Source organism: Python bivittatus, unplaced genomic scaffold, assembly GCF_059951505.1.
Source record: "Python bivittatus isolate LINGU-HERP-01145 unplaced genomic scaffold, Pbiv_v1 ctg000330_np1212, whole genome shotgun sequence".
NCBI classification, from domain to species: domain Eukaryota; kingdom Metazoa; phylum Chordata; class Lepidosauria; order Squamata; family Pythonidae; genus Python; species Python bivittatus.
The window spans coordinates 15,256,821-15,279,723 of NW_028277058.1; the positions used below are offsets into that span (position 1 = coordinate 15,256,821).

Below are 22,903 nucleotides of genomic sequence, written 5' to 3' on the forward strand. Positions count from 1 at the left end.
TCTTGAGCAAGAATTTAAATTTGAAGTCCAGAGCATAGAGTTGAGGTGATAAAAACACTTACAAAAACTTAGCTAAAAATCACTATGGTCATTTAGCAGAAAAATAGTTGAATTTTTACTTTTAAAATGGTCTGGTCACAATATACAGATTTTCAGGGCTAGCTTTAGGGTCCCCATGAGCTTTCCTTTTAAAGCCAGGCAAATCCTGTCTTATTTTACTGGGCTTTTTAAATCTGTTAGTCATAAAACATTCAATTTTCATAGTATTTAAATTTGTTTTTCTATCATTGGTTTTATTAATATTGTAGGGTTTCCATCCTGAGCATTATGTTGAAGGTATGACATAGAATACCCATAAATTCCTTTAATTTGAGCCCTTGTGCTAAGAAACAGTATTTTGAAAAATCTTTCCAAATTATTGTGTTTACAGGATATGCAGTATACATTTGGCAGCATAAGACTCCAGGTATTAGCATTTGTTATTGAGGTTGTCCATTTTCTTTCTTACTGGGTGTTGGGAAAATATTGGTAGCTTATCTGCTGTTGTTTGCACAGTTGTGAGACAATTATACTTTGAATTGTTTGGTCTGATAACTAGGTATGGGTACTCTGTTTGGTAGCATAACACTTTGAAGCACTTATGTACTAAGATACCTCTGCAGCTCGCCACTTATTTGCACTTTTGTCACTTGCCCTGAAGTGAGCAGCACTGAAAGACCACAACTAGAAGTCCTTCCAGATCTTTCCCTCCTTCAGATATGCAGGAAACAATGTGTGCAGTTAAGACTGCAGTAAATGTAATTCCTTGAGATTCTAATTGGCACTGAACTAACCATCAGCAATATAGCTAGAATAGAAATATTTTGTAATATTTGTAAATACAATAACGTGAACAAATGAAATCAAAAGCTGTAGTTGTCAGAATATAAACTTAGAGAGTATGCTCACTTCAGAGTAAAATTTTGGCTTGTTTGTGATGTCTCTTAATTCTTTTTACAGGAGCCAGAATGCTTTCCATTTTCAACATGCTGGATATTGAATGAGATTGAACAGGACATACATAGTCAGACAGTCAGTTGTTCTCTTAGTAATCAATCAGCAATAGGACGCTAAGAAAGGCAAAATTACCATTTGCTAATAAAGTTATGACAGTAATTTGAGCATTTTTTTTTTAAGGATCAGTATGTTTTGGTCAGTCTGATGTTATTTGGAGACCTGTTTTAGGTGTTCTAAGAGCTTTGGTTTTGATAAATTTCCACATAGTAATATTACAGATACAATCAAACAAACATTGCATGTGTTCTAGTTAACAACATATATAGCTTTTTTTTTTTTCATGGTGAAAATGTCACCAACACAGAGATATTTGTCCCATCAAACCTTCCCAAACAATGAATAATTAATTGTATTTCAGATTCAATACCCTTTAAATCTTTTTTTTAAATTCCGCTCCCATTATAAAGTGTAAGTAAATCTTCCCTTTTCTGCTCCACCAGTATGGCCTTAATATGTAACTGTGGAATGACAGACACACACAATTTTTTAAATGATAAACAAGTATTTTTATTAAAATCTTATATAAGTATATGTTAATATGTAAGATGTTATATGAATCAATAACTGCTTTAAATTGTGTCAACACTTTATAGAAACTGGTACATCCTTATTTGAATACATTTCTCCGAATAACATTCACACGGCAGCTACTCAGTACCTAGATGACAGTATAACAGTTTTAGTAAGGGTCTTCTAATCAATGGCTTACAATTACTGTAATATGTGCCAGCTCACAGATTTATTGTTGTAAGCCAATAGAAGGAGTATCAGTGATCAAACTTGATGTTTTTAATCCTCCAGTCTAATATGTAATTCTCTTGAATAAAATAAATTTTGTCAGGCCTAACTGAGCTGTTGAGGCCTCTTATAACTTTTCAGTAATGATTTGCAGTTACAGGTTGCCCATAGAAAATGTAAGCAGAAGTTCAGCTACTGTTGAACTCCACTTTCAGAATTGTTTACAAGTGTCTCATCCTTATTTTAAGATCAGCAATACATTTAAACTAATATTATGCCAACATTTAAACTAATATGCCAAAATCTGTCTTACTATTCCTGTGATGTTTTCTTGTCCTCCAAAATATTTTTTTTCCTGTTCCGTTTATCAAATTGCTTTTGAAATTCTTTTAATAGAACTTTTGAGCTTATTTAATCATTATTACGTATTGGTGGGTTCTTTTGTTTTGTTTTACTATTATATGTCTGTCCGTCACTGCACAGTCTTCCCCAGAACTAGCTGCCTGTACTTCCATATCTGAAAAAGCTTTAGGTGAAGAATTCTTCATGATGTCTTCTGAACTTTTATTAAAGTTCAGGAAGGCTAGGAAGCTATGACAGGAGGTGACTGTATAATGAAAGGTGGGGCATGCACCAGTTGACTGAATTGTAATCATGGTAAATGCAAAACCTCATTTAACCAAAATGTTCTTCATGTCTAAAAGAAAATTTGAAAGCAATTTATTTTCCATCAGAGTGAATGGGAATGGTTGAAAAATGTCAAACAAAGTTGTAGCATGCAATTAATTTTAACAACCCATTACCTCTGTAGCAATGATGAGAGTACTACATTGTTAGTTATATAAAGACCTATTACAGGAGTGTGGGGGTTTGGTGTTCAGTTAATTTTTTTTACTCTGAATAGCATTGTCCCCATTTCATATCACAAAACGCTTTGGGAAATCTTCTCAGAATAATAACTAGCTTGCCATAGGACATAGGATATTAAACGATTAAAATCATGTTATTAAGAGAAACAAGTTGAGAACATTTTTTAACACAAAATACTATGGGCATTCCTTTGGAATCCTGACCTTTGTGTCTTCTGAATCTTTTATAGTCTTAGCTAATAATAGATACTTATTTTGAAAGTCAGTTTAGAAAAAAAATAATGTAATTCCATTCTTCCTGTAAATCAAAAGTTGTAGTATTCATTTTAAAAGACTTATTAATTTAAAAATTACAATCTATAAAGCTGTATACAACCATAAAACTTCAGTTTGCAAGTTATTGCGGCATAATTATTTCAAAGAATGAAACAGTTGCTTTGAAACTATTTAAGTCAGTAAAAATATAGATAATATTATATAAGGGCAATTATTCTTGAATGTTAAAGAATTTTAAAGAGAATTAGCAAGTTTTAAAGCTTCCTTAAAATATTGAAAAGGAAATGTTATGGAAGAGGTTTCTCTGCCTCTGAATTTACTAAATTCTAAATTTTCTAAATTCTGCTTGGACCTAAACAGTTATGGCTAAGCAATGAAAAATGTACCAAACAATTTCCAAATAATGGTAAAGATTTTATAATATGATAGAAGATACTCAACTGTGTAGACAAAACAATTATTTAGTTCAAGTATTTGTTCACCTTTATGAGACTGATACCACAATCTATCGTTCAGTTATTTTCAACTTCTTGTTAGGTTCAGGCTGTTTCATTTATCTGCTCTTTAACAGAGGCATGAACTAAAACAAGAATGTATCTTGATTTCTAATGTATTTACTGGCTTTATTAAAACTTCAGTGTCCATTTTAATCTTTCAGATTATTTTTATTATGTATAATATATTTTTAAAAATTGGTATTGTATATAATTTTAGGATGACTACCATCGAGTAGTCAGCTTTGCACCCAAGAAACCACCACTTCCAGAAAGACCTGGGGAAGGAGGCTACAGCAGATATGAATATAGTCATGCTCATGTTGGCTACAGAGACTATGGTGAAGGTCGAGGTTTTGCCCATGAAAGAAGAAGTGGACTGCCACATAGAATTGTGAGTTTCCCTTTCCTGATTACTATGTGGCTGGAAGCTAAATGTTCCACAATTACTAGATGCAATTCTGTGTTAAATGAATAGTACTTAAGAAAATATTTTTTGATATTTAAACTTTGTACTGCAACACCATGAAAATACTGTAGAAAAGCAATCAGGCTTTTGAAATCTTGAAGATTAATACTTAAAGTTTCCTAGCTCTCTGGAGAAAACTTGAGAAACAGCATTGAGCTTCAGAAGAGAAAGAGAATTCATTCACAAATAGCGTCCCTTCGACATGCAAAAAACAACAATGGATGCATAGCAATCACCAGTCTGCTTTAGTAATGATACCTTGGCTATTTCTTATATAGAAATATGATAAATAAGTCTCTTATTTTTGGATTTAATATTTGTTCAATACATTTTTCTTTTTCCCTTTAAAGATACATTATTACCATTTTTAGTGGTAGTGCTAAATTAATTTCTTTTAATCAATAATTTCTGAAGAAATCCCAGAAATTATTCAGCGGTGTTTCACAGTGTCTTATTGCTATTGCCTTAATTGCTATTGGTAGCGGATGTGTAAAATACCCTGTTTCAAACTGTTTTGAGTACAGTTTCCCAAAGGTTGTTTCAAGCATAAAACAGTTCCAAAATAACTGACAATATCATGCATTGTGCTTGAAATGGTTTGAGAAATAGGTTCTTTGCATACAATAGCATTCTTCGTTATTAGTTTATTGTTACTGCAAAGTATTGGTAAAATTAATCTTTGAGAAATTTGACTAAAAAAAATCAACAAGAGCCTGTAAAACTCTACAAATAAAGATACATGTATTGAAATCTGGTTACTGTTGCTTAGATATATTAACAGTGTTTTTCGTAATAAAAAATGAATATCTTTTAACAGAACATAATCCATCATATTTCTTTGAAAATGGGAACTGATCTTCGGTTTGATAGCACAGCTCATCAAACTCTATGAGTTTGCTCAGTCACATGCTGTGTCACATGGTGTGCTCACATACAGTATAGCTACATATATCCATGTATGCATGTATATGCCTCTCTAAATGCTCGCACACACATATATTCACAGCGTTTTTTGTTGTTGTTTATTCCCCACTTTATTGTTATTCGTGCTTTATTTTCTCTGGATTTACCAGTTTTGGTCTAGCAGATATGTTATTTTATATCTGGTATTAAAGTAAATTATTTAGTTAAAACTAAATTTTTCTTTATGCTGAAATATTCTTTTATAGGATGATCCAGGATATAGATGGTCAAGGGAAGATCATCCTGATAGTCGGCCGCCTGATTACAGGTACTGTTTTTCAATTTAGCTACATAAACTTCTGAAATCTCTAGAATCAAAACATCGGAAACCAATCTGTGTATGTTAAATTAACTGGTACTCTGAGATTTGACTATAGGTACCCAGGACAGTCCAGCAAATTGAAGTCTTCAGTGACAGGTAGTTGCCAAAGAAGCTGGCTAATGAACCCTCAGAACCATTGTCATTGAAGGATATTCCAAATCATGTTGCATGATTTGAAAGAGGCAAATATCCCAGTCTTTGAAATTTTGAAAATACATATTTGCTTAGTGGTTTAATTTCAGAATTGAATAAGATACCAAAACACACAAAGTTGAAAGCATCAAGAGAATATCATGAATAAATGTTGCCAAAATATTTTTTCCTTCTCTTAATTCCAAATCATGAGAAGTAATGCCTTCATTTTTTTTCTACACTAGATTTCACCTGAATACTATGACCACTTCTGAGTACTTGAAGCAGGATGTTAAAAAAAGTTGGAATGAATTAGTTTGGGGGCAATGCATTATGGAAGCCAGCAGTGAAGGTTGCAAATGGTGATCATGTGACTGCAGGACATTGTAACATTGTAATTGCGAGCCTGTTACCGAGTGCCCGAATTGCTATCACATGACCACAGGAATGCTGCAATGGCTGCAACTACGAAGAACAGTTGTCTCGTTCAACACTGTCGTAACATCAGACAGTAGCTGAACAAGGATTCCTTGTATGTGTTAGTTGGTATAACGAGGCTTAAGTTTTTATAATCTTTTTGAATGGTCAAACTTCAGTTAAGTGAAATGTTAACGTGAAGAATACTGTAACAAATTATCTGATTAATATCTTCAAAATGTCCATCTACAAAAGTTATAAGTAAGGCTGCTAATTAATTGAACATATGCCTTTTTTGGTTTAACATCTGAATATGTTGAAAGCTACAACAATAATTTGACTAAAAAACAGAGATAACTTGTTTCTGAAGAGCAATTTTGGTCTCTAGTGTCAAGGAAGATTAATGCTGACTTGATGAAATGAAAGTATTTATTTTGGAGTATGGGTAGTCTTCACTTAATGACCACTTGTTCAGTGACTGTTCGAACTTACAAAGGTGCTGAACAAGTGGTAGTTACGACCGTTCCTCAAAGTTATGACTGTTGCAGCACCCCCGCAGTCACATGATTGTAATCCAGGTGCTTGGCAACTGGCCCGGATTTATGACCGTTGCAGCATCCCTGTATCATGTGATCACGATTTCTGACCTTCCCTGCTGGCTTTCCACAAGCAAAGTCAGTGGGGAAGCTGGCGGAAAGTCAGAAATCGCAATCACATGAAGTTGTCGCTTAATGACCCACGGTAATTCACTTAATGATGGCAACAGGGAATTCCAGGATTGCCATAGCTAAGCAACACGGCCACATGAAGTACACTTTACAACCACATCATTTAGCAATGGAAATTCTGGTCCCAATTACAGTTGTTAAGGAAGCACTACCTATTCTTTTTAATTTGCTGTTCTGTTTATGCCTTTGATGTAATAGTATGATTTTATTGTGATTTTGTTTTTTAATGGCCTTAATGCCATCCTGAAAATGTAAGGCATAGAGTGGAGTTAAAATGCTATAATAAATGTAAGAGCTCTTTCGGTATTCAGAAATATTGAATATATTCTACGTTGGAAAGACCAGACTATCCAATAGAACAATGAAAGCCAATTTTCTAAATGGCAATTGTAAAAAATTGGTAAGGTGTATATACATTGGTAAGTATGTTAACTCATACTTGTAATGAATTGGGTTAGTTTTATATACTTGTGCAGAATTTTTGAAAAGAGTACTGCTAACTAAGTTATACATGTTCAGATAGTTACTTTGCAGCAGATTTAAAAGTAAAAGTTGAACTGTTTTGTAAGGAGTAATGGGATATAATTCCTCCAGGCCAATGTGCAGGACTGATCAAAGATTATTGGAAACATTTAGTTGCAATTATTTTTGCCCTAAGGGGGCCTCACCAGTTACGGAAAGCAAAGGTTAGGGTTAGGGTTGTGCCACACAGAAATATGTAGCTTTGGATCATTTTCCTCAATAAATAAATGAACAAGTATATTGTTTTTGACTCATTTGTTTAACTGGCTTCTCTTTGTCTAGTTTTAGGACTTGTGAGGACAACAGATCACATTTTAGTTCATATTTATACAGAAATGTTGAAAATTCAAGAGTTCACAAACTTTTAAGCACCATTGTATATCTGTACATTTAGAATAGTTTTTAAAAAAACTATTTAGAACTAAAGAGAAAACTAAAACTAAAGAGAATCACAGTCAAGAATGAACTGGAGAACGTTGAGGTCAAGAAGTTCAGCCTCTTTGTCATAGGCTTCATGTTATATGAGATCAGCTTCTCTATCTGGCTAGAACTGCTAGTTTGGCCAGCTTAAACACACTTGTTATGGTAAGAATAGCTTGCTATGGTAAGACACACTTGCTGTGATAACAATAGCAAGAAAGAGCATGGAGACATGGCTCAAAACGCCTAGCAGTAAACCAGTTTAATAAAACTGCTTTCCTTTTCATTATTAGAAAACCCCTTCTTTAAGCAGCTGTATCGTTAAGAAGGCTGCCTCAAAGGCTGCCCCTGGCTGTCTGTAAGTGTGATGTGAATGTACAGCTATTTTGCTTTGTTCCAGCAGAAATCTTAACTACATATACATGAGCATGGGATTTGTGAAGAACATCTTAAGAATACTTTTCACACTCATAATGTATTTTATATGTATTTGTGTGTCTATTTTCTATATATATATTTAAAAATAAAAATGACAAACTTTCTTCTTTTCTCTGTACAGACTAGGAATATGCATAATTTGATTCCTCTTATGAAGCGAAATACTTTTTCAAAGATAGTTCACACAACTGATTTTTTTTTTGAATTTTGAAGTAATTGCTACCTTTGGTAGTATGGTTCATGTTGCTTATTTAGTGTAATCTTTAATATATGGGCTATTTGGTGGTTTATCTATCCTTTGCTTTATTTGAAGAATGACAGAATAGCCTTGAATAGGCTTTGATTTCTTAACTCTGTTCTAATAAAAATACATTTAAGCAAGTTTTAGTTTGGGTATGGAAGACTTTGAATTAAAGTGTATTGTTCTATAATTTTTGTAGATAAACAAGTTTTAATCTATTAATTACTAAAGTAAAATTATATTAACATTATTCTTTCCTAAACAAAATAATTTTCCTGTTGTTTGTTTAAAGAGACCAATTTTATCAACCTTATTCATGTTGTATTTGACTTGCATGCTTGTCTGCCTGACATATAAATGGATTCATTTGTGCTCCAATCTCAAAGTTATATTTCCTTTATTCATTGGTAAAATCAGTGTTTCTCAACCTTGGCCATGCTGGCTGGGGAATTCTGGGAATTGAAGTCCACACATCTTCAAGTGGCCAAGGTTGAGAAACACTGGGTAAAATACTTAACTATATCAGTGTACTACCATCACAAATATGCTTTTTTGTGTACTAGTGGAAAATGCCTCTTGACTTCCACCTAGCAGAGCATATGTATAGCTAAACAGTAGCTGGTTATGTGTTAAACTATGTCTTACCTGACTGAGAATTATCTTTATGCTTATCTTCTCTCCTCCCTTGGTCATTACACCTCAGATTCTTAGGACATCTGAAATGAAACTTTGCTTAAGCACTTCTCACATCCTATTTCCATATTTGGCCTTTAGAAATTCCTAACCTTTTTGCTAATGGAGTGCTTGCTTTTTGTTTTCCAGACAGATTTATAATTGGCCTAAATTTTTTTATGATGTATCTGGCTGCTAATGACATCTTAAAATATGTATAAATAATATGAAATAATGAAAGTCAATTTCCTGTAAGTCAGCCAGTTCTAGTGGTAGAAATAAATGTACTGAGAGGGGAGAGTAGCTGAGCAAAAATACTCTAGGAATCTAAAAGTTAAAAGTACAATGAGGAAACAGGCAAGAAGAGATACAAAGGCAGGGGTTTTGGAAAGTTTAGCGCACATTCCAGATGCTAATACTATTTAATGCTGGATATTTTGTAATAAGTTGATGTTGGTTTTCTTTTGTAAGATATATGTATGTATACATATGTTTGTATACATACATTTCCATATGTATATGTACACACACACACAAATACACATACCTTTAGCTCTATGCATGTCTAGATATTAAGTAAGTAGAGACAAAAAGATTGGGTTGATGTTGAATCTGTACTCTGCATTTTAGTTACAATGAAGATTGCAGATTTGTATTTTTGGGGTGTTATAGAAATATAACATAGAATTCCTATATTTTGGAATCAAGTTTTGGTTATGATCCATTCAGGCTCTAGCTTGCTAAGTTGGCACCCTGTATTATGATTGTTTTATTGTTAGCTACAATCCTGGAAAAAGCTCCATGCAAATAATGTTTGTTTCAGTGCTGAAGAGCCTCCAGTGTACACTAGAGGTCTCTTTTCCTCCATTTACCTTTAATTCAGTGGCTGAATCTGTGTGTGGCTCTCTGCAGGTCATGCACTTATAGCATATACTTGAAAGAGACACAAGTAAGCAGTTAAATAACTTGTGTTTCAGTTTGCTTTAAATATTTCTCTTTTATTGCACGGCAATATAATGGCTGTAAAAGCCTAGAGAGGAGGTAAGAACACTTTAGTACATTGAAGAATACCCCTTTACGTATTTCCTGGCTGTAATGGACAATCCTAATCTAGATCTAGTTAGTGTGAGTTTCTACACTTGTTAACTTTATGAGTATCTCTACAGCTTGAAGCTTTGTTCATTATCCTTTTTTTTTTTCCCCTAGTATATTGTGCTTTGATTTAATGGCCAGGTGCAAAGTTAACTTTGGCTATTGAGTTTTCTAGTGGGTGGAATTTTTTTTTCATTGTGTTTAAATTGGTCATTATATGCAAACATAAAATAGTATGAAATAAAGGAAACCTCACTTTTTTTCCTGAAGAACCTGATTTCCATAAGGGTAAATTATAATGTCTGATGAAAAGTTAACAGAGCTGTGCCAGGAAATGTTTTGCTTCTTGGTGTTTAGTAATTGGGATTAGACATTTGTTACTGTAATCCAAGAAAATGTGAAAGGAAGGATTTCCAGCTATAAAATCTTATGAAGTCTTTTTTTCTTAATGGGGAAATATTAAAAAATAAGACAAAACTAGGACCCTGTCTGAATTGGAGTAAAATCTTCCAAATCCCTAAAACGAATTAGCAAATTAGCTGTACTTATTTTTGAAGCTGTTCAAAATTTGAACTTGCCTCCTACACTATAACTCTTTCCATTCTATACCTTATTGATGTTTTTTTCTGTTGGAGTGTTTAAGTCATTTGTTTGTTTTTAGAATGCAGATTTTCATTGTTGCATTTCTTCTTTGACAGTAAGAGAATTGACTTTTCTTTGATGAAAAGTTCAGGAAAAGATAAATATTAACTTTGCTGAATAAATGAATGTCTTTATTTCAATGACTTTTAAAGGGATATCAGAGATGGCATGCGGCGGAAACCTATATATCCTCATTATACAAGAGATCGCTCCCCGCATAAAAGGGATTCCCCTTACTTCAGAGAATCACCAGTTGGCAGGAGGGAATCTCCTCACAGCAGATCTGGCTCCAGTGTCAGCAGCAGAAGTTATTCGCCTGATAGAAGCAAAGCCTATGCCTTCCATCAGTCCCAGCATAGCAGAAGTATGTCATCTTTACATAAAAGAAATATTTCCCAACAAGGTAATGTAGGATTAACTATTAAAAAAAGAAAACACAAAGCCATGAGCTGACATGGCTACCCCTGTAAAGAAAATCTACAGCGCTAAATACTGGAGGAATTCAGTCCTTTGCACCATGTATTTTTATTATTTATATTATTTTATTAAAGCAATTTATATGGCTGCCCATACAGTGACTCCGGGCAGGTTACAGAAATAAAACACCAAATACAAACCCACTACATCTCCACCCCCCTGGTGACAGCAATACATTCAAACAAACCACTTGATGGGCTCCATATCAACCAGGGATCCCCTGGCCTGCTGGCAAAACCATGTCTTCAGGGCCTTTTGGAGGAGTATCAAGGTGGGGGCCAGTCTTATCTCCATGGGGATGATATTCCACAGGTAGGGAGCCACCACAGAAAAGGTCCTTCTTGGTCCCACTTGATGGACCTCCTTAGTGGGGCAATAACGTACCCTGCCTCCCTGATCTGGTGGTTCAGGCAGATGAAATTGGGAAAAGGCAGTCCTTCAATTAACCATATTTTCTCTGGTGAAAGAATATTTCAAGTAACAGTTTTGCATAGTAATAAGCAAACCAAAAAAAAAAAAAACAGTCAAAAGGACATAAGGCAGAGGGGAAAAAAGCAGAGAAAGTGAATGGGAAGGAGAAGGAGAGGAAAAACAAGTGGTTTCGTTATTTATCTTGAACATACATATCAGTACATACATTTTGTCAATGTGCAATATTGTATTGCTAATTCACAGTTCATTGAGAACTTTTATATTAAAATTGTATCTTTGCTGACAAAGGATACAAGAAGACCTATATTTTGCTTTGAAAAAACTACCTAATCCAGCATTTTACATTTCCTTATATTTTGTGTGTCACTGCATAAAGTATTTTCCTATGCTACTCAAGCAAAAAGTTTAATAATTTAAGGGTATCCCTGTAGCATGACGAGAAGATCCAGAGAGTTCTTATCTATCTGATCATGGAAGGATGTTTTCCATTTGTGGAAGGGAAAGAGAATTTACACATTCTTCTTTATCCCTACCACTCCTACTTCATCTCCAAAACTGCTCCCAGGAAGGAGAGTCATCTGGAACAATGAGGGAGATGATGCTGGGAAAGCAGGAGGAAACATTAATTGCTGAAAATAATTTTCCACTTAGTATAACATCCCTTGAGTAGTACTTCTGTCCCTGAAGTCTGGGAAGCAGCCTCTGAAACTGTCTTGAGTTAAGAATATAATAAGAAATAACTGATTTTTATGATCTGCAGTGAAATTACTTCTAGAAGTAATACAGTATAATCACTTGATTTTAGGAAGATAGTAAAGTTAAGCAGTGAAATAAAATGACTCTCAAATAAAGCAAAGCTATATTATAGCTTTGGGGCTATTTTATTTGAATTGCGTTAGTACGTAATTGGTTCATTTACTTAATAATCAGGTTTGTTGCACAAATGTATATAATTGCAACCTAACTGGTTAATGCTTAATTCAGGAATGTTAAAAATATAAATATCCTTTTAAAAAGTGAATGTTCTTCTGGGTTAATATAGGGAGAAGATTTTTTATTATGTATTCCCCCTCCTGTAGATGGACAATGTATTCCCTTCCCTTCCCCAGAATAATGTTCCCTGGGCTTGTCTCTTCAAGTCGGTTGCCTAAGAAGTAGGCCTTTGAATAGAATGCATTAGATGGCCTAACCCAGTGGTCCTCAACTTTCTGTATTTTGCATCCCACAATGCACTCTTGTCCCACCATAATACAAACGAACATCCTCTTCCAACTTTTTTTGAGAAGGACTCTAAAGTTTATATGCGTTATGTTATTCTATTAATCCTTTATCATGGTTATGTCTAAAGATTTAAAAGTTCAGTCACCTATCCTATATTCCATCTAAATTGTTTAATGGCTGAGAACCATTGCTGTATGATCCAAATTGAGAATGATAAAACATTGTTAAAAGTATTCTGTTATTATATTTATAATTAATTTTAAATATATATCCTTTCTCTCCCATAACCTAAGGATCAGTAAGCATATACAGTATATATACCCCTGTCCCAAGGCAAAACAGTGGACCAGGCAACCACTGTATGACTACCAAAACTTGTTTCTAGCTTCTCGCTTTCCTTCCTCCTGCTTGCAGAGTAGAAAAAGGGCAAAAAGGCTGTGTGGAGGCCAGTGATTGAAGGCTGAAAAATTGATTGGGGCAAGCATTTTGAGACTCTGGCAGCAGCGTGGAGGAGAGAGGTTGCTGATTGGCTTGCTTTACCCAGAGCCTCTTTTTTCTTTTTGCTGCTTTGGAGGAAAGTTTTTCTTAACAATTGTTTGCAAAGTGGTAAAAGTCCAAGAAGGTCAAGGGAAGCAATAACATTTAAGGTGAATTGTCAGCTCTGGTCTATGTGATATATGCTTACTTGAGGAACCTGGTAGTGGTGGGAGAAAATGAGAGGAAAACCTTTTTTTCGTGTTTTTCACAAAGTAGCAAAGATTTCACATAGAAGAACATGAGGAAAAAAGGGCAATGCACCCGGGAAATTGAAGATAATAATTTGGGAAGATTAGGGAAGTTTTTTTTACAAAGAATCCACTTCAGCAAAACTGCTGAATTTGTGTAGGTAATGCTTCTTCAATCTAGACTATTGCACTCTAAGCTTCAGTGAAAAGGCAGTGGTTCTTCAGGCTGTTAAGCAGATGCAGTATATAAAAGTACCAGCAGGTTTATACATTAAACGTGATGCTGGTCACAAAGAAAGAGAGAGAGAAATCTTAATTGTCAGGAAAACTCCTGTTTATTAATAATTATGAAAAAAAACTGCTTCTACATCATAACACTGATATGCATACTATAGGTTGAAAAATATTGGTCTAACCCAGTGGTTCTCAAAGTGTGGTCTGGGGATCCCTGAAGAGGAGATCCGCTTCAGGGAGTCCGCAAAATCAAATATTTTAACATTTCTCATTTTAATTTCTAACACAGTGCATATGGATATATATATAAAAAACACAAACATTTCGGGATTCTCAATAATTTTTAAGGATGCAAAGAGCTCCTGAGACCAAAATGTTTGAGAACCACTGGTCTAACTAAATTCAACTCACAGAATCATCTTAGTTGTTTTTTAACATATTTTCAGGGTTTTTCCTTCATAGACTTAGTCACATAGGCTAAGATGTTTTTCTACTCATATTTTTATATCTTCTTTATGTAAAGAGAGATCCTCAACTCAGACTTTGAAGACTTCAAGAGATGTATCTCCTTCAGGAGCTACAGCAGTGCCACCGGCAAAGGTAAGTTTATCATTAAACTTAAATAATTTGAATAGAGAAGGTTTGTGCCACATGCTTCTCTCTTTTGATTTTGTGCATATATTTTAAAGTATTACATTAAGCAAGAGTGTAATGGGGTTTTTTGTTAGTCTCTTCTGCATCTCGGTTCATGTATGTCCTTAGTTTATTTTGGAGAGTTCCCCAGTGCTCTGCAGAAGATTTATTGTTGGGGGAGTTCTGCTGGCAGAACAGAACATTCTTTATCCAATAGATAGCTTTTGCTGCAGTAATACGTTTGCTTAAGGATTCTTAAACTGTTCACTAAAACGTTTCTATCTTATTGTGTAAAACTTCGACATTTGCACTTTGGGGTTCTTTTCTCATCAGACCTTAGACAAAAGTAGCCGGTTATCAGAAAAGGAGCTTGCAGAGGCTGCAAGCCGATGGGCAGCTGAAAAAGCAGAGAAAGCAGAGGCAAGCAGTGTACCTGAAATTTCAGAGTATGATGTGAGTAAAAATAATATTAATAGACATTTGTCCATGGTCATTTATTTTATTCACTCATTTATATTCTGTCTTTCCTTCTGTAGCTCACTTCCTCCAATTCTGTGCTCACAATTATGTGAAATAGGTTGAACAGAAAGATAATAAATAATGTACTTTGGATGGATGCTGTTACTTAATTGCTAGCCTTACAATATTACTAAATTTGATAACTTTATAGTTGTGCAACTCTATAGTCACAACTCAGTAATTCAGCAAAACAGAATTTTGGATCACTTCTGTAAAACCAATATTTACTGATTACATTTAGCCAGAATTTTTTATATCTTTTTTTTTTTTAAAGAAATGGACTTATAAGTGCACATTTCCAGTGAAGAAACCATGTTAGTGTGATGCACAAAATTCAACAAAAAATGTTATTCTTCCCTAAAGAGGCAATAGAATTCACTTTATGAGATTTATCAAGTATTATCCTCAGTTGCTGCTGAGACAATAGTGAAGAAAAATTAAATAACAATGAAATGTAAAAAAATGCAACCTATAACAATTTTATGTGAAGTTAAAAGTAAGCAAGTAGCCATTCACAACAGCAGTAATTAGTGGTAACAGTAATCCCATATTAATTCTCTTACCACTGTAGTGAGATAGACTATCACTCATGAGCTGGAACAACCAGTCTCCTTCTCCCACATAACTGGATGGCAGAGTTTTAAAGTCTGTTTTTAGTTAACTGGATAGTATATTATTTTCTAGGTTAACAAACCAATGTTGGTTTGTTTAATATACGCAGGTAGTCCTCAACTTACAATGGCAATTGGGACTGGAATTTCCTTCGCCAAGCAATGTGGTCGTAAAGTGCAACCGCATCGCTTAGCGACAGCAATCCCTGCAGTCCCAGTTGTCATTGTTAGCCAAATCGATGGTCATTAGGCGAGCCAACTTCCTGCTGGCTTCCCCACTGAATTTGGTTGTGGGAAGCCGGCAAGAAGTTGCAAGTACCAGGCCAGCAGTCAGGTAAGTGGCTCTTGCCAGGTTGCGCAGGCAGTGAGGGGGCGTGCAGGGTATGGAGGAGTATGGGTCGGGGACAATGCAAGGGGGTGTGCAAGTGGCCGGTGCGGCATGAGCACAGAGGAGCTGGGGGGGGGGATGCACAGCTGGGGGAGACTTAGCCCAGCGACTTGTGACTTTCTCTGCTGGCTTCTGCATTGACGTTTCTGGGGAAGACGGCAGGGAAGGTTGCTAATGGTGAGCACATGATCACAGGGCTATGTGACTGGCTGTAAGTGTGAACTGGTTGCAAAGCACCCAGATCGTAACCAGGGGGTTGCTTGGACAGCTGGAATTCAACCACAATTCGTTCAGCGCCGTTGTAACTTTCAGTGGTTGCTGAACAAATGGTCATAGGTTGAGGACTACTTGTATCAAATTTATGAGATTGGCTTTTCTCCACATTTCCGGGTCATATTATACAACAAGCTGTAACTAACTAACAATATAAATGAAAGTTTGTGAACTGCTCCTACCCACTAATGGAGGAAAAAAATTCCTGAGGTTTGCTTGAAAGTACATCTGCTTGTACTTAATTGTGTCGAACTATGCTTTAATGAGAAATATGAATGTGGGTTCAGACTGTGAACAAATACTTCAAACAGAAGATGGAACAGTGTCTTTCATATTATACTTTGTATTTCCTTCTACTTTCATCTCCCCTCTAATACACAGGCCTAGCTTTTCCAATCTTGTACTCTCCTTATCCTTATAATACATCATTTTTTTCTTAAAGAATCTTGCTTATTTATCTGATTAAAATGTTTCTTTAGTATCTGATTAGGCCTTTCAGCATTTATTTAAAATTTAATCCTCAGAAAGATAGAATGAAATTCACAGCTAGTTCAAGATCCAGCTTGTTGCCAAAATGCAAAGCTCTGCTCCGAAGAGGAGAAAATTTGTTTGAAGATTAGGCAGTCAGTGTACACAAATGCAGCTTCTGCTGAAAAGGCTTGATTATGGACCTAGTTATAGGTCTTTTCAAATTTCTCAGTGTTCTTCCATAGTACCTATATTACTAAAACTGTATGTATCCCTCAATGCAACTGGCTTTTACTTAATTGTACTTGCTGCTTTATGTATATTTAAAATCTGAAAGGTAATGTCTTAAAATTTCCAGTATAATACATCTGGCTGCTATCACAACAAGCCAGATCAGAAATGTGCACTGTTTACCCAATGATTCGTAATACATGTTGATATCTGATTTAATGTAACTATATAAACATATTTCATTAGTACAATAAATTTGCTTGTTTTCATAATATGAACTATGAAGATTGCTTGAAATACAAGGACGCAGATATGGTAACTATTGAATGGGAATGTATCTAATTTAACACTATTTTATATAATTGGATTTTAGCCACATAAAATTACTCTTCATTTTTTAAAGGCCACATCTTCAGACCCATTATATATGGAACCCCATGAAGAAACAGGTGCCAATGTAACAGATAACAATGAATTATTTGAAGATAACCATCATGTTAGTCGCTCAAAGGCAATTGCTGCAAAAACGAAGGAAATTGAACAAGTAAGTCACACTTCGATTGTCTTTGTGAATACCTGTGAGGATTTTTTCCTCCCCAAATTAACTTTGCTGTACAATTTGACTAAAAGTTTTAGTTGATTTACACAATATAGTTTAAAATATAAGATGATTTAAGTAACAAATGCATTAGAATGATTTAAATAAATAAATGTGACACTTCCTTTCAGTACAGAAAAAATATAATTGCTTTGCTATTTTTTATTAAATCTAACAAAATACCACATTCATTAGATTGAAAGTATACAGGAATATTTAGTGAGGTTAGTTAGTTTACTGTCTAAATAAGACTTTGGTTCATTTTAGGAAGTATAAGGTTGTATTTTCACAGTAACTTTGCAACTTACTTTGTCGTGACTGTATTTTAGAATGGTATTTAATGATGCTTGTCTTGTGGATAGAGTAAAAACTATCTCCACTGTTATTGTTTTGTGAACATCTATTAACTCTTGTGGTACAATGGACAGTAGTAAATACCGATAGCACATTTCTTGACCTACCTCTATTTAAATTGGTTAACTCCCCTCCTGTCTTTAAATCATATTACACTGTTTTTAATTTCAGTACTTGTTACTGGGAAAGTACAGTAAATGTCTTGTGGAATAGAAATAGGCTTTTACAAGCATAGCATGCTAATGAGAGTTTAAAAATAAGTGGAGTTGAAGGCAGCTGCTCCTGTTGGTCATCTACAGAATGAAGCAGTATAGATCTGGAGCAGTAGGTTTAATTCCCTCTATGAAGCTGTAACAACAGCTGCTTGGACCCACATCTATTTTAGGCTCTTTTAAAAATGATTATTCTGAATCTTTCCCAGGGTGCTGCCTTCTAGATGTATTGGGACCACAACTTGCAGCATGACCAGTATAACTCAAGAGCAGCATATTGAGAAAAGCAGTTTAGGAGAGAAAGTAAAATTTCCAGGAATGTTGAAAGAATGGGGGGAAAAATAGTTTAGAGTTTAGTGTGGGGGGAATAGAAAAATTAATATACTTAATTTTTAACAAAGTGCTTTGATATCATTTTGTTACTTTATAAAATGCAGTTCCATTACATTTTTAATATTTGGTGTGCAGTATTTGGTATATGCAGCTGAAAAGTATAGTTTTTAAATCAGTCAATAATGATAAATGTATAAACTGACTTTTTGCCTGTATTTCCAAAATTCACTGTTGAAAATAGAGAAAAGCATATTTATATTTTCTGGATAATGTCTTCCACTCTATCAGATACAGAAAACAAAGTATTAATTTTAAAAGAAAAAGTGCTTAAACGAATATCAAGGCTTAGAATGCCTGATCAGTTGCATTTTCTATTTCTATCACACTTATGAGTTTAAAGGGCTTCTTTTCCTTTCCAAATTTTTTTTTTTACTGTTTTCATACAGGACTTGTTAAGCACTTTCATTGCAATACTGAAGGGTTTTTTTAAACACTTCGTATTGGTTTCTTTATCTGATGTATGTTCAAACATGTATTTCTATCTATGAAATGCATCTTATCCATTTCATTTAATAATTTTATCTTAGCATACCAGCTTATCACTTAAAATGCAGATATTAGGAAACATAGTTTGTTTTTTAGGGAAAAAGTAAATAAAGGAAAAAAACCGGTGGGGTATATATCTATCTCTATCTCTATCTCTATATTTTTTTCCCCCAAGTTTTTCCAGCCCTTAGCATCTCTAATCCAAATCCTAACAACAAAATAAAATTGAAGAATTTTTATTACTGTTAGTGTGTTATATGGAAACTTGGTTTTAATTAGAGTACTTAGTGTTCTATAAATAATTTACTTTTTTTTTCCAAAATACATTTATTTTGTATGATGTTTTATGATTGCTTCATCATGTAGAAGTTAAATAATTGAATGCAGCATTACATTTTGGAGGGAGTATATATCCATCCATGAATGCTTCGTATTACTGAACAGGAAACGTCGTATTGATTCATTGCCTTGCTGAACCAGAGCAGTCAGTCACCATGTGTGTGCAAACTCCAAGAGTTTTGCCATCCCTCTGGCCCTAGCCCTCTTCCTTTTTACATTCTCATGAACTTTATCTACCTGCTTGGGTAAACCATAGCATTCTATTACATGGAAATTGGGAAATTTCTAATTCTGATTTAAAGAGTAGGTCCAAATCATGGCTAGCTAATTAAACTAAATAGAGCTAATTAGGCTAAATAGCATGTGTCTATAATGGTTAGCTCAAATTCAGGAGTTGTAAGAAGGAATATACCATAATAATGCTTCCAACTGGTATCCAAGCCATCTGTAACATGAGCTGTCTTGCATCCTGTGCATGCACAATTGTTAGTAAACTAACAAACTGTTTTTAACTGTTTAAAAAAATTAAGGACTTCTTGAAAAATTTCATACATACTCAGCTCTGACTTAATTAGTTCATGCTGTTTCTACAATGTGTTTTCTATAATGTGTCCAATGAATACGTGTCAGCTTTGCCATCTGTCTTCTCTATGTAAACACACCTTTGGAACTGTGTAAAATTAAGAAGAAATATAAGGTAAACTATCCATGACAAATTTTGAATAACTACTCATTTGTATTTCACACCTTTTAATGTTAACCTGCTATTTGAATTACTTTGCAACATAGATTTTTTTTTTCTGAAAAGAAAAATGCAGTTTGTAGGGGTAGGACTTATTAGAATTTTGGAATGAATCTTTTTTTTAAAAAAAAAAAACACCATTGCCATCTCCAGTAAAAATGGAATATATTTCCAAGCCTGCACAGTGAACTCCACCCTGGCTTAACCCACAGCCTCCTTTACAAGTGTCTAAATTAAAATTCCTTCCTGTGTGGCCTATAAACAGAAAACCAGAATTAGCAATGCATTTCTAGCTATCAAATAATGCTAACAAACCATTTTTAAGATAAACCAGCACCCTTCCTGTTTTTGATAGAGAACAATTTTACTGTGGAAGAAATTTAGGAAACAGCTTTCAGATAGTTTGTTATTTTTATTGTAATTATTAGAGGGTGTGTCCTTCTATAGTGAAAAATGAATTACTCTTTGTTGTATTTTTAAATGTTTACTTTTGCCTTTTTAATATTTGACAATCAGTTAAAGCCATTTTAAATTGAAAGAGTCATATCTAACTATGATTCATGCCATCATAAAGTTCTTCTGTTCATGTAAGGAAGGGCAGACACTTTAAACGTTGTGGAAATCCAGTGACCAATGACTTGAGGTAGTAACTTAGCTTAGATGAATATATTTCTAGGGTTTTGCTAGAATATAGAAGGGTTGCATATAATTTCATTTCAGTGACACTTGCAGAAAGTGTCACTGAAATGTACTTGCAGTACTCAATTCCAGCAGAGCTACAATATTCGGTGTTGGTCTCAGTTCCACAGATGGAACTGTACATTGTTATTATTCAGGTTCAAAATCAGGTTTTTTAATAAATACTTGCTTCTCCTATATATGGGTTTCTCTAAATGCTTTCTATTGTTTCCAAATGGTATTATTGACATTCCTTATCTCCTCCCTCACCCCTGCCCCGCAGGCTTAACTGAAATGGAATGAAAGTAGTAACATTGACCATGATCTGGTTTTGTAGAATCTGAATTCTACACAACTCATTCAAACCAAGAATTTTTTTGTATATCATATAACCAGATTCCCCACCCATCCCTTTCTTCACTTTCCCATTATTATGGTGAATGCTGGGATTCTAAATCAGTTGGGATCTTGAAAAAAGTTCATTTAAAATAAAATCCTATGCATGCTTACTTGGAATTGTGGCCAGTGAGGTTAACTGCTTTATGTCTGAGATTAGTAAATGGAAGAATTTTCTGTGGAGAATTTTCAATCTTTTGTTTTCACATGTCAGAAATCAGGCATAAACACATTTTTCTTCATTCGAGGAAATGGAAATATAAAGTTGTACATTCTTTGAGATGGTCTATATATCTAACCTTAGTTTTCAGTTTGGGATGGATTATATAAAATAATGTATTTCATTGCATGAATTTCTAAAACTCATTTTTTAGGTCTACCGACAGGATTGTGAAACCTTTGGCGCTGTAGTGAAGATGCTGATTGAAAAAGACCCTGCATTAGAAAAGCCCATCCAATTTTCTTTGAGACAAAATTTGCACGAGATTGGTGAGAGATGTATTGAAGAACTTAAACATTTCATTGCAGAATATGATTCTGCGAGTCAAGAATTTGAAGAACCTTAAGATAAGGTTATTCATATATAAATGCTACCTGGTTCATGGATGCTAGTGATTTTCTTCTAAACTGGTTCATCTTGCATTTGATCTCTTTATAAAATTGAATAATTGCAAAACATACAATATCATTAGTTACTTAGTTGAATTACTGAGGAAAGCAAAATCTTGAGGCATTCTTACAATAATTTTTGAATCTCAGTGCAGATTTCTACATTTCACTGAGTTCAGATTGGAAAATATTGTATTCAATATTTGGTTGTATTCAATAGTTGGGTTCACATCACACATATTTTGTAAATGCTTAACAAAATGAGGTGCTCCAATTATTGAAACAGGTTGCTATTTGACTATGACTGACCATTTTGTAATTTTATTGATATTGATGAATGTACATAAAATAGTAATGTGCAATTGTATTTATGTACATTTTATGTATGTGTTGCCTTTAATTAGAGTAGCTATATAAATTTCATTGGAAACAATTGTTCCATTGATTAATTAATTGTTCCATTAAGCTAGTTGTTTAGCTTAGTGGTTTTGTAAGTTGAAATAACCTGTGTAATTAAAATCCTTCAGAGTTAGTATCAGAATTTGCATTTTCTTGAAAGCTTTGTACAGTTGTATAAACAATATTTGTCTTTAATAGTAATGGAAAATATATATTCTTATTTCTCTTCTGGAGTTTCTGTAATTTCCACTATACTATGGGATGTTATTTTTAGAAATGGGTCTAGTGAAGGAGCACAAATGTTTTTTATGTATGAGAATTATGCAACTCAACATTTCACAAATGGTACAGTAATTCAGACAAGATGACACATTCCACAATCGGGGGGTAGCAGAGTGAGCAAGCTCATAATTTTAATTCAATGGCTAAGCTTTATCCAACATTGCTTCATTATATTCCTTTGATACAGTTGGAGACTAGGCTACTTGAAAGGATTCTTCCCAGAATTGCAATAAGGTTGGTTACATTCACACATCACACTTGATAAAATGATTGACTGCCACATGGGCAGCAGAATTACCTATTACATTTGTCAGTGGTCAAGTATTCTTTCCACACGTAAGGGGCAGAACAACTTTTGGTCCTGTAAACTGAAGTGTTGTATATCCATGGTTAGGCGTAAGATTATTTAATCCTAAAGTAACAAAAACTAATAGTGTCCTCTGTTTAGACAATCACAGATGGATGATTTGGAAGCATGCCTCTTGAATTCATGAGGATGGAAAGGGAAGTGGTGGTGCATCTTTGCTGTTTAACCCATAAAAAAGGTTAAACATGCAAATATTCTTCTGAACATTTCAAAACTGGCCCTCAATTTACCTCAGCTACTGCGGCCAGTGAAAGGGACTGTGAAAGTTTTAACTGAAAGCAACTAGCAAGGACTGTATTATATTTCAGTGTTCTAACCTACACAGAGATATTAAGGGGGAAATAG

General features: G+C 34.2%; 1 protein-coding gene across 10 annotated transcripts in view; it reads left to right on the forward strand.

Annotated features, from left to right (window-relative positions):
• PPHLN1 (periphilin 1) overlaps positions 1-22,129 on the forward strand; it is a 28,748-nt gene extending 6,619 nt beyond the window's left edge. For 4 of the 10 annotated variants that reach the window (XM_088141744.1, XM_088141743.1, XM_088141745.1 and 1 more), the window contains exons 4-12: positions 431-466; positions 1,000-1,071; positions 3,654-3,827; positions 5,072-5,133; positions 10,644-10,894; positions 14,104-14,180; positions 14,547-14,666; positions 17,107-17,247; positions 21,276-22,128. In XM_088141744.1, the coding sequence (XP_087997870.1) occupies positions 431-466; positions 1,000-1,071; positions 3,654-3,827; positions 5,072-5,133; positions 10,644-10,894; positions 14,104-14,180; positions 14,547-14,666; positions 17,107-17,247; positions 21,276-21,467 (1,125 nt within the window). In that variant the 3' untranslated portion in view covers positions 21,468-22,128. Of the gene's footprint in view, positions 1-314; positions 337-430; positions 467-999; positions 1,072-3,653; positions 3,828-5,071; positions 5,134-10,643; positions 10,895-14,103; positions 14,181-14,546; positions 14,667-17,106; positions 17,248-21,275 lie in introns of those variants that run through there. The other 6 variants (XM_088141748.1, XM_007433817.4, XM_088141747.1 and 3 more) reach the window with 5 other exon arrangements.
• The last annotated feature ends 774 nt before the right edge of the window (positions 22,130-22,903 follow it).